General features: G+C 38.9%; 1 protein-coding gene across 4 annotated transcripts in view; it reads left to right on the top strand.

Moving 5' to 3' along the window:
• ROS1 (ROS proto-oncogene 1, receptor tyrosine kinase) overlaps positions 1 to 12,927 on the top strand; it is a 151,145-nt gene that overhangs the window by 21,193 nt on the left and 117,025 nt on the right. For all 4 annotated transcript variants that reach the window (XM_033234395.1, XM_033234394.1, XM_033234393.1 and 1 more), the window contains 5 exons: positions 5,435 to 5,636; positions 6,303 to 6,379; positions 7,844 to 7,966; positions 8,232 to 8,416; positions 9,266 to 9,363. In XM_033234395.1, coding sequence (XP_033090286.1) covers positions 5,435 to 5,636; positions 6,303 to 6,379; positions 7,844 to 7,966; positions 8,232 to 8,416; positions 9,266 to 9,363 — 685 coding nt within the window. The remainder of the gene's footprint in view (positions 1 to 5,434; positions 5,637 to 6,302; positions 6,380 to 7,843; positions 7,967 to 8,231; positions 8,417 to 9,265; positions 9,364 to 12,927) is intronic.

Below are 12,927 nucleotides of genomic sequence, written 5' to 3'. Positions count from 1 at the left end.
GTGTGCTATAGTAAGAGGAACATTTTGAGCAGGGTTGTCATTTAGGGGATTGGAAATAACGAGTGAGGAGGGAAGGAGAGGCCAGTGGCAGTATGAAATAAGGTGGCCAGAATGAGCCTTGATGAGCTGGTGGGGTAAAGTTTGAGCAAAGACTTAAAGGAGGTGAGGAAGTCAACCATGCAGTTGTCTCAGATAGAGAGTTACAGGCAGAGGGATGGTTCATGTGGAGGACCTAAGGCAAGAACATCCTTGGCCTGATCAAGGAGCAGATAAGAGGCCGATGTGGCTGAACCGGAGTGAAGGAGGCAGAGCAGTAACAGCTAAGGTCAGAGAGATGGGGGCCAGATCCCCGTCTACCTCAGGGATCTTGGTAAGGAATGTGGCTTTTATTCTGGAAGGAGAGTCACTGTAAGGTTTTGAGGAGAGGAGTGACATGATCTGATGCAACTTGCTTTATACGTTAAAAGGAAAACTGGCTGCTGTATGGAGAATGGACTCTGGGGTGTGGGAGAAAGCAGGAAGAACTGGTAGGAAGCCATGTGGTGACCCAGGTGAGAGGCCCAGGAGTGGTAGTGGTGTGGTATAGATATGTTTGAATTCTATTTTTATTTCTTCATGTAATTTTAGTCTTTTTATTGCCTAATAGGTTGTAAATTCTTTGGCTGTGGAAAAATAACATCTGTAAATAAGTTCACCTCCTTTTTTGTTTTTTTTTTTTACTGGAAAGGTGGTTATTTTTTGTATTATATTTTTAATATAATTGAAAGGAAGATTGGGCACTTTTTTCATTCATTCAAGTATTAGTCAAGGACCTATTATATACCAGACACTGTTCTAAAAACCAAAGATGAAAAATCCTAACACGTATGGGGTTGCATTCCAGCTAGGGAAGACAGTCGGATAAGTAATTAAGTAAAGGTATTTGTTGGGTCACGAGAAGACCCAATGAATAGCACCCTTCTTCTTAGTCTGAGTTCTGAACCAATAAAAGATAAAACAAAAACAGCCAGAAGATGGCTGCAGGAATGTCAATATTATTTCTGATAAGGGCCAAATTGGATGATGATAGATTTTAAAGTAGGAGGTGGGATCTGACAGGTAGACAGAGGCTTGGTCGCATAGGGCCATACTGACCCTGATAAGGAGTACAGATTTTATTCTAAGTGTAACAGAATGTCTTTGGAGTGTTCTAAGGAGGGGGAGGGATTGGTTCAAGTTTTAAAACTCTCAGTATGGCTGATGCGTGGAGAATAGACTGGGAGGGTGGAAGGAAGGCCAGTGGGGGAGCTGTTAGGAGGCCAAGTAAGTCAGGCTTGATTTGGTGATGGCTCTGACTGGGGTGATGATGGGAAAATGGGGAAAGGTTTGTCATGTATTTTGAAGACTGAGCTGTTGGGGTTGCTGAATGGATTTGGTGAGGAAGAAGGGAAAATCAAGGTTGCTAACTTAGACTTTCAGTCTGAACACCTGAGTGTCATCATTGACTGAGACAGGGACAAGGGTAAAGGAGGAGTGGCTTTCCTAGATAAAATCACCAGTTCTGTTTCAGCCACATAAAATTTGAGATGTCTATTATATATCCAAGTGGAGCTACTGAGGAAGCAGTTAAATGGAAGGACTGGGAACTCAGGAGGTAAGTCGAAGGTATCCAAACTACCAGTTTAGGAGTTACCACCATAGAGATGTGATTCAAGCAATGGGCCTGGAGGCAGCATGCTAAAAGTGAATGTGGTTGAAAAAAAGGAGTTCAATGTGTCAGCCCAAGGACCCTTAATATTTGGTGGCCAGGAAAAAGAGGAGGGACAGCAAAAGACACAGAGAAGGAGAGACCCGGGAGCTTGTGGTGTCCCAAAGCCAAGTGATGAAAGTGTTTCAGAAATGAAGGTGATTGAGTATGACACAGTGACATTATCTCTGGAAAGCAACAAAAAGCTTTTTATCTGCTAGATTCCTGCTTCCTCATTTTCCCACCCTTTGTACAGAATGTTGCCCTATCATCCTATAACTTTATCTGAGCTGCTGTCCTCTGAATACTAATACATCCTTAGAACAATTCTAGCTCTAATAGAATTCTAGCTCTAAATAAATGTTATTGTTCTCTTGTTCCAAATATATTCATGGGATATCTATAGATGCATGGATACTGACTTTAAGAAGCTTACTCTCTTGTAGAAGAGGTAAAGCACATGCCTAACTAACCTCACAATAAGGTAAAGCTTTATTAAACACATACAAAAGGTACTGGCAAATTCCCATGGAAGTTTAGAGGAGGGAAATATTATTTCTGAAATGAAATACCAAAGAAATCTCTCTGGAGGAAGTCTCATTTGTTGAGTTAGACATGAGGTGAGGAGAGAAAAGGGCAGGTTCAGGTGTCTATGGGACCAGGGTCACCAACATTCGATTCTAAGGCATGGAGGGAAAACAGTCAGTATTCCGTCTGCTGGAAGCTTGCAATACAGGAAGAAAAATAGTGAGAATAACATTGGGAAGGCTGACTAGGTCCAGCTTACCAAGAATCTTAAATGTCCTGGGTAAGGAGTTTGTACTTTATTTACAATACAGTTAGGAGTTATGGAAGGTTTTAAAGCAGTGCAATAATTGCTTCACATGCTTCTGAAAAAGAGAATTTTGGCAACTGCACATAGAATAGATTTGAGAGAATGAGAGAGATTTGAAAGTACAGAGGTAGAGACCAGCTGGGAGGTTACTGTATTATTTTAAGATTTTATCAAAACTGCTTTTTAAAAACAACATATATTGGGGTATTCTCTGACTCATTATTTTGAAGATGTGACTTCCACACCAGGAAAAAGATTCAAGCCTTAGGGGAAGGCAAATGCGGGGGCAGACACTGAGGGAGAGTTGTCTGGTCCCCTCACCCTCAGAGTTAGCCGAGGCAACCCGGGAAGACATGCTCCAGGCTGGATGCCCTAACCCTCAGCTCTGGAGATGTGCCTATGTGCAGAGAGCCTCAGGCTGAACTAGGCCTTGGACCTCAGCAGAGCTGAGCAGCTGATGAAGTTGGTTGGCGCATTTTTCCCCTTCCCTGATGAGTGCTGTCTCCTTGCTTGTCAGATCTCAGGGTTTGTGCAGCCACCTCTGCTAATTATTCTGACTGTTCTTATTTATAGCCTCAGATCAAACACTGGCCTAGGACCATGTTTGAAATTTTCCAGATCAGAGTAGAATGAATTTTTCCTTGTTCCAAGCAATGCCATATGTTATCCAACAGTGCTGGGACATTTTCTGGTGCTACAGAAATACCATGCAGAGACATTGGCTGGGCAAATCCAAATAATGAAAGCAAATTTTTGCTGTCCATTTCCGGGCCTTTCTCCTGGATAAGCAAGCTCATGTATCCTCTGTGTCTTCTAGACCCTATATGGGTGTCCTTAGGGATAGCATCTCACGTTTCTGATTCTCACTTTTCTAGCTACATCAGAACTTAGAAACTTATCTGTATTGTGTTAATTGCCTCATAGTCCTATTCTCTTTTAGCTATGGGAATGACATGATTTTAGATGGTGCTATTGCCTTTTTTTTTTTTTTTAGACAGAGTCTCGCTGTCGCCCAGGCTGGAGTGCAGTAGCGCGATCTCAGCTCACTGCAACCTCTGCCTCTCAGGTTCTAGTGATTCTCCTGCCTCAGCCTCCCGAGTAGCTGGGACTACAGGTGCCTGCCACCACGCCCAGCTACTTTTTGTATTTTTAGTAGAGACAGGGTTTCACTGTGTTAGCCAGGACGGTCTTGATCTCTTGACCTCGTGATCCGCCCACCTTGGCCTCCCAAAGTGCTGGGATTACAGGCGTGAGCCACTGCACTCGACTCTTTTTTTTTCTTTTTCCTTTTTTTTAGATAAGGTCTCACTCTGTCACCCAGGTTGGAGTGCAGTGGCATGATCTCAGCTCACTGCAACTTCTGCCTCCTGGGTTCAAGTGATTCTTGTGCCTCAGCCTCCCAAGTAGCTGGGATTACAGACATGCACCAACATGCCTGGCTAATTTTTGTAATTTTAGTAGAGATGGATTTTTGCCATGTAGGCCATGCTGATCTCGAACTCCTGGCCTCAAGCGATTGGTCCACCTCAGCCTCCCAAAGTACTGGGATTACAGGCGTTAACCACCGCACCCGGCCTAAATGGTGCTATTACTTTTTAACTGGGTCCTTTCAGAAAATAATTTCTTAACAAAGAGGAATGATTGTCAGGCAAGGGATACCAGCATTTCAGGGAAGATTTTTGTGTGGTTTTTTTTTTGTTTTGTTTTGTTTTTTTGGTGAAGAAGACCTGGACAACGATCACATCTTGCCATGTAGGTGACATTTAACTTGCTTCAACAGTAGAAGATCACATTTGGGCATTGACCGTAATGACTTAAATTTTGACATTCCAATTATATTATAATTCAGTGGGAGAGATTTATTTCTTCTCTGTTTATCATAGTGACCGACTACGTGGAGCCGAGGAGTGATGCAATGATGCCTGTGTTTGCTGAAAATTAGTCTGAGAGTTAGAGAGGAATTGCATCCGAGAAAGGCTGAGAGAGCAATTAAAAGGGCTTTTAAAAGTCAGTGGTGATGCAGAGCATTGGCCAAAAGTGTTCAGAGGGAGAGAAATCTACTCAAGAGCAAAGTAACTTCTAATTGTGTCTTTCTATGGAAAGAGGAAATAAAAGAGCGTGGTTTCAGGGGTTTGGTTTGAAAGCAGGTAGAGACACAGATGGAAGCTAGGCTGTCAGATCATTTGTTGTCCTTTCTTTTTCCACTTAAGTAGCTGCTGGGGACTGTGTGTGAATGCTCAGTCGTTTCATATATGCTCCTTTAATCCTTTGCCAGGGCGGGGGTGCTGAAGCTCAGTCAGTCTGGATTTCCAGGACCTGAGAGCCAGGGTAAGGAAAGTGTACTCTGGGTCATTAGAGCTGATGCCAACAAAAGTGAAGCCAACTGTTCGAATTCCAGCTTATCTGAACCTACATCTCCAGCTGGAACCAGCAAGGCTGCCCCACTCAAATGAGTGAAAAGGCCCCAGGATGGACTTTTTATTTAAACTCATATTGATCATTGACTCCAGTTTTGGTCAGACTCTCCTCTTCTTCCTAAACTGGTTCCATCCCATGTTTCAACTCATTTAAGTCTCTAGAGATTCCTGATGACAGCTTTTAAAGGACTATTATTGTATTCGTATACACTATATTTAATTTTATTTCATTAATTAGAAGTGAGGAAAGTAACATTTGAAAGAGCCTCTTGGGAAAGGAACGAACTGGTTTAGACATCTTACCACCTTTCCTCTATCACATATTTTGAGTATTAATAAAATTATTTCATTTCCATTAAGTTTTCAAAAAAAAAACAATACTTTTTTTCCACCTTATTTTAAAAACATCACGCTTGCACATTTTTCTGCTCACTATGTCACCATTATCTCTTCCAGTTCCTGAAACTGCACCTTTGATTAGGAATATTGAGAGCTCAAGTCCCGACACTGTGGAAGTCAGCTGGGATCCACCTCAATTCCCAGGTGGACCTATTTTGGGTTATAACTTAAGGCTGATCAGCAAAAATCAAAAATTAGATGCAGGGACACAGAGAACCAGTTTCCAGTTTTACTCCACTTTCCCAAATACTATCTACAGGTAAGAATTAAGTGATGCAGAGGAGAATGTAACCGGCATGGCTGCAGGCATGATAATTATTTAAGAAATATGGCTATCAAATAGTTTAAATGTACACCCACAGTGTTGGGTTGAAGTCACTGTGGTTTTCCTCAAGCTTATATGCTTATTAGATTATAGCATCCTAAGCAGAAACATTCTCAAGTATTTCTATTATATTCAGAGGGTACTAACAAATATGGCTAATAAAAACGTCATAAACAGCACGAATTTCAAATTTTCTTTTAATCCAGTATGAAAAAAGTAAGGAGGTAGAGTTCTGTTTAGGTATTTTTATTAACCGTTCGGGTAATTATTTTATTACTGTTAGCTTTTCTAGCATTTACTAGGGCCTCTTTAAATTCAGAGCAAAAGGGGGTCAGGGAGATAGTAGAGTTCGGCTTTTGACCTCTCTGACCCTGAACTGTTCTAGGGGATACAAACAAGGATACAAACAAGGATACAAACAAGGATACAAACAAGGATGTGATTGATGGTCATTTTAGTGCTGAGCAGTGGCACCATGTAACTAAACTCATGCATTGCCACATCATGCTTTAAATAGAAACGTTATTGCTCCTTCTATTTTTATCTCATGTTCACACCATGCCATGTGAAACATGTCTCTCCAAATTGTTTTTGGAATAGGTTTTCTACTGCAGCAGTAAATGAAGTTGGTGAGGGTCCAGAAGCACAATCGAGTATTACCACTTCATCTTCAGCAGGTATGGCTCAGGCTTGCTCCTTTAGCTACACAGGAATGAGGGTGGCAAGGGTGGTTTCAGAGCCAGAGGCCCTGCGTCACCTGGTAGACCTCAAGACCCACCTCTTCTGCCCAGATGAATATTGTCTTTTGGGTACTTGTTAACTTTTCAATTTTAAATGAACTCAAGTATTTGATGAATTAAAGTAAGTGGTTAGATTGAAAGTTTTAATATTAGAATTTGGGAATTGAAAATCAGAATAAAAAATTTGGGGTTTTAAAAAAATGGCCTCAAATCTTTGGTTTCAGTTGAAATCAGAGTGTTTCTGACTCACATTTACACGCTTAAGGAATACATATAACTTTTCTGCCCTAATCCCTATTTTAGATTATATATAATTATTTAATATATGTCAAACATTGTTTTTCCAGTATCTTTGTTTTTAAGTATATCTGGACTTTAATAATTTGCATTTTACTATATAAGTATTCAATCTGCCAAAGTATCTTTTGTTATCATTTTGTAAGCACCCTTTTTCTTTTTGGCTTTGGTGTTTTATTGATTACCTCAAGAGACTGAATGCTTACTGTATGATATATGTGTGAGCAAAATAACAAATGAAAATCTTTCTAAGAAGTACTGGGAATTTGAGGGGAAACTAATAAAAGATTTTTGAGAACATCCAAAGATTCAGAATTCTGGGAGCCTGTTGTCTATTTTTACTAGAACCCTATTTGCTGACTTGACTGCCCCTTACTCTAATCTGTACTTGCCTATGCCAATGGGTATTGAATGTCATCTATCATCAGTGTTTGTTTTTTTGGCTGTTCCTAGACTCTAGGAAAGGAGAGGTATTTTTGTTATGTAAGAAGCATGTCCAAAGGGTGAGTTAAATATAGAGCAGGGTTAAGGTTGTTGTTACTGTGATTATTGCATAACATTCATTAAATACCCTAAAAATGTTCACCATGCACCTTGCATCAGTCTCCTCTTGAACAGGACATCAAGCAGAGTTCTGCAGCCTTCCAATGTCATTCCTCTAAGGACCTTTCTTCTGTCCCAAAGGGAAAGATACTGAAGATAACACAGAGACAACCAGTGTCTGACAATATGTGTGTGTTATGCATAACCCACTCAGGCCTGGGGTGGACCACCTCCACCAAGCCAATTCTCATGGCTGAAAATAATGAGCTGAGCTGGGGCAAGGCTGTTGAGGATAGTGATACATCATGTGATGTCATTCTGGGTTATTTAGGGGCGTATGAACATAAATCCTATTTTATTGTTACTATACTTCCTACCTCCAATCATAGAATAATGTGAATTATACCATAGATGCAATTCTCCGTGCTCTTAGAGAAAATTTGACCAGCCTCTTTCGAGCACTAGTCCCCTTGCTTTGAAGGGTAGTATTGATCTTTTTTCGTGTGTGTTAGTGTACCTGTGGTTGGTCTGCCTGTCTGCAAATCATGTTGATTTTTTCAGTTCAAGAAGAGGAACAGTGGCTCTTTTTATCCAGAAAAACTTCTCTAAGAAAGAGATCTTTAAAACATTTGGTAGATGAAGCATATTGCCTTCGGATGGATGCTATATACCATAATATTACAGGTCAGTATGACAAGGATAAATGATTTCTGTGTGAAAAAAAGATTCTAAAAGAAGTACTTCTAGAATAAAAGAAAAATATTGAATATTTCTAGAACATATTCTCTTAATATCCTAATATAGTAGAATAATTTAGAAGAATATTTTCTTTTTAAATAAAATACTTCTATTTTAATTTATTAAGCATTAATAAATACATTCTCATTAATATAAATTTTTTCTTCTGGTTGTTATATAATATGTATGTGCACTTGCATGACTCTTCTAGGAATATCAGTTGACGTCCACCAGCAAATTGTTTATTTCTCTGAAGGAACTCTCATATGGGCGAAGAAGGCTGTAAACATGTCTGATGTATCTGACCTGAAAATTTTTTACAGAGGTTCAGGATTAATTTCTTCTATCTCCGTAGACTGGCTTTATCAAAGAATGTATTTCATCATGGATGAACTGGTTAGTCTGAGAAGTTAAAGAAAATAGTGATAGATAGTGATACTGATATGCATATCTTGGTATATTTAATACTAAACACAATCCTCTTATTCAATGAATACTCAAGTATTTTCTATACCTTAGATACTAGGTTATCAATGAATCATAGATCTGTCCTAGAGGAGGGTGTACACTTCACCTAGGGCTAGTCCTGACGTAGCATTAAATGACTTTTATTTGTACTGTTTTATAGTCATGAGTTTATACTAAATATAATTCATCTTCCATAAGATAGTGGTGGTAACTGTGTTATTATTAGGTAAGACTGCCAGTCATGATCAAAGTTAGCTGCAAGCATTTAAAATTATATCACACCCAGAGGAAAATGTAGTCGTTCTCCACAAACACAGTAGTACTGAACTTTTCGGAAGATCGTTTTTTTGGTTTTTTGTTTGTTTATTTTTGTTGTTGTTGTTGCATAAGGATTAGTTTGACCTGATGAAGACACAGTCTTGACATGTTTCAAATTCTACTTCTTTGGAAGGTACAGGCTTATCACAATAAGCAACAGCCATTGCTACAGTTGAAAGCTCATAAACTTAGATATAGCTTAAATGTTAAAAATAGTCGAATGCCTCTACAAGTCAGGAAAATAGGCACTTGTATTGCATTGATGTCAGTAATGTATAAACTCATTAGGATATAGGATATAAAACTGCCATTTAAGGGCTTTTTTGTTCATGTGTCTTGGTCAGTGCTCAGTGCTTAGTACAATTCCAACAGAACAGATGCTCAGGGATACTTGTTGGCTGAATTTAATGCTGTATAGACAGATGCTAATCCTACCGGTATATTTTTAATTTTTTTTAGGTATGTGTCTGTGATTTAGAGAACTGCTCAAACGTCGAGGAAATTACTCCACCCTCTATTAGTGCACCTCGAAAAATTGTGGCTGATTCATACAATGGGTAAGTGTTAGCCTTGTAAAGACAGATTCTCTGCCATCGACAATAAGTAATCTTTGAGAAACTTGCTTGCTAATGAAACATTGCAGTACCAGATGAGCCTAGCTATGCATCTTACTTTAGGTACATTTAATTAAATTCCGGCAAAGTGTTCGTTCTGTAGAGCCAGGAGGGAATTTTTTTTCAAACATAAATCAACTCCTCTAAAGTAGTTATTCCTCTCTCCTTCACAGCCAAATATGGACATATGGGAAAGATGTCCTGTCTGGGAGTCAGGGGCCTGGGTTGTAGTCCTGGATTTGCCACTTCTTTATCATGGAATTCAGAGTCTCACTGCCCGCTTCAACACTACCTGTGATAAAGCCCCTTCATTCCACATGTTCCTTTTGCTGAGCCATTCAACTTTAGTTCATTTCTCTGGTCTGGTTCTCACATCTATCAAGAGGCTCTTTAATAAGAAAGCTGCTAGCTTCCACCTTAGGAGACAGGAGCTAACTGATAACTCTGTCTCCTACCCACAAATGATACGGACACATGATACCGCAGTCTTGCTGTTAAATTGGAGTAGTACCTCAAGCAAGTAATATCATGTCTACGACCATTGGTTTATCAATCCATATAGGGAAGGTAATAAAACTTACCCAGTTGGGTTATTTTGAAGACAAAATGAGGTATTGATTGTGAATATATTTTGTGAACTCCAGATATACGTGAATATGAAAGATAAACACATAGAAAGTTATTTTGGAGTTATTATTTCTCAGATATGACCAGATAATAACAGATCAGTAACCAGTAGGCAAAGCCCATGTTTGTAAGATTAAACTTTTTTCTCTCCTGTAGGAATAAAGTTGCTTTCATTTTGAATGAAAACAAAAGTACAGCTCGTAACATGTTTTTCACAAACAAAACCTTCTTTTAAAAAAGATTGTTCATTATTGATTTTAAAATCAAGCTTTCTATTCCTATTCATTCACAGTTTACTAAAGATTTATTTTAACTTCTGGGTTTGAATGAATTACTGAATTATGGAATATTTCAAAACGCTTTGTGATGTAGGACAAGGATGCTCTGGATCTTATTGTTTTCATATCTAAAGGTCTACGGTCCTATGAAATGTAACTTTGTTGTTGACACTTACACGAAATGACTCATTCTGAGGATAATGAACTTTATCCACTAATTGATCATTGAAATGGGATCAGTGAGGTCTTCAGTGGCTCTTCTTTTCCTATTAGGATAAAATGGATTTGTGCTTAGATTTTGCAATGTGACTAGAAATGATAATGATAATTAGTGTTTACACTGAATGTGTGTTTCTAAGTGTATTATGTCCAATAATTCACTTAATTTGTATTCAGCCTATGAAATAAGTACTTTTATTATCCTAGTTTTATAGATGAGGAACGGGAAACACAGGTTGATTTAGTAATTGTCCAAGATTATATAGCTGTTTTGCGATGGAACTGGTGGAACCAGACAGGCCCTGGAACAAGAAACCTTGCTCCAGGACTTCTAGCTCCAGGGCCTGTCTTCTAACCATCTCTCTATACCATGATAGGAGAGTTTCTATAAAAATCAGCATGTAATTTTCAGCAATAGTTTGTGTGTAGTAGTCCTAAAGGACATCAGATGTGTGAAACAGTGTATTGTCCTGGTATTAGACATATTTTCGCCGGGCGCCGTGGCTCATGCCTATAATCCCAGCACTTTGGGAGGCCGAGGCAGGCAGATCACGAGGTTAGGAGATTGAGACCATCCTGGCTAACATGGTGAAACCCTGTCTCTACTAAAACTACAAAAAATTAGCCGGGCGTGTTGGCAGTCACCTGTAGTCTCAGCTACTCAGGAGGCTGAGGCAGGAGAATAGCGTGAACCCAGGAGATGGAGCTTGCAGTGAGTCGAGACGGCGCCACTGCACTCCAGCCTGGGCGGCAGAGCAAGACTCCATCTTAAAAAAAAAAAAAAAGAAATATTTTCTTTTTGTACTGCTGAATTGTCTTCTCATTGACTTCAAACTTACTGTAAAACCTCTGCTCTTCTTCCTACCACCAGTTCCCCATCTTCTTCCACCCCAGCTTCTCCTCCTCACTCTGTCCTCCTTTCCCATGCACCAGATCTCTTCACTTTCTTTCTATTTTTCTTTCTCTTCCTGCTTCAATATAATAATTGTAATCTTTACCATATATGTTTTTCCTTTTATCTACTCTGAAATTCCTCTAAATTCCATTAACAATTTTGAATTTGGGAAGCAAAAGCAGAAAATTAAGAGCCAAGCTGTTTTTGCTTTTTACCTGCTACAATCCGTCCTCAAGGAAGAACATAACTTCATATCTCGAAAGGGAGCTTCTATCTCAGGATATTATTCTAGCATAGGAGTTTTGAGAAAATTGATGAAGATTTGGAATAGTCATCAAGGCAAATCAGAGCAGAACTAAATAAGGACAAGAAAAATGATTTGACAGTTGTGATGAGAGGTTGGAATGTTGCCCATTCTTGGGGTTGGGATAAGAATAATTTATCAAAGTATACTTCTGTTAGCACCTTTCTCCATAATCACAAATTGTAAATTAGCTACATCCACATTAATGGTTTTATATTTTAGTTAAAAGTTTATTTACATATTTCATTGTCAATGAAATATTTTGGCAGTATATTTTCTTTTTCATTATTAAGATAAACTGCCTCGTTACTGTGAGGTTTGGTTTTAAACTGGATGTGCTTCTCCTCAGCAAATATAAAAGAACAGAAATTATAACAAACTGTCTGTGAGACCACAGTGCAATCAAACTAGAACTCAGGATTAAGAAACTCACTCAAAACCGCTCAAATACATGGAAACTGAACAACCTGCTCCTGAATGACTACTGGGTGCATAACGAAATGAAGGCAGAAATAAAGATGTTCTTTGAATCCAATGAGAACAAAGACATAACGTACCAGAATCTCTGGGGCACATTTAAAGCAGTGTGTAGAGGGAAATTTATAGCACTAAATGCCCACAAGAGAAAGCAGGAAAGATCTAAAGTGGACACCCTAACATCGCAGTTAAAAGAATTAGAGAAGCAAGAGCAAACACATTCAAAAGCTAGCAGAAGGCAAGAAATAACTAAGATCAGAGGAGAACTGAAGGAGATAGAGACACAAAAAACCCTTCAAAAAATCAATGAATCCAGGAGTTGGTTTTTGAAAAGATCAACAAAATTGATAGATCACTAGTGAGACTAATAAAGAAGAAAAGAGAAGACTCAAATAGAAGCAATAAAAAATGATAAAGGGGATATCACCATCGATCCCACAGAAATACAAACTACCATCAGAGAATACTATAAACACCTCTATGCAAATAAACTAGAGAATCTAGAAGAAATGGATAAATTCCTGGACACATACATCCTCCCAAGACTAAACCAGGAAGAAGTTGAATCCCTGAATACACCAATAACAGACTCTGAAATTGAGACAATAATAGCCTACCAACCCGAAAAAGTCCAAGACTAGATGGATTCACAACCGAATTCTACCAGAGGTACAAGGAGGAGCTGGTATTATTCCTTCTGAAACTAT

The sequence above is a fragment of the Trachypithecus francoisi genome, unplaced genomic scaffold (genome assembly GCF_009764315.1).
Source record: "Trachypithecus francoisi isolate TF-2019V2 unplaced genomic scaffold, Tfra_2.0 Lachesis_group15, whole genome shotgun sequence".
Taxonomy (NCBI): Eukaryota; Metazoa; Chordata; class Mammalia; order Primates; family Cercopithecidae; genus Trachypithecus; species Trachypithecus francoisi.
Note: the sequence above shows the minus strand (reverse complement) of the source record. Positions and strands in the feature narration are given on the sequence as shown.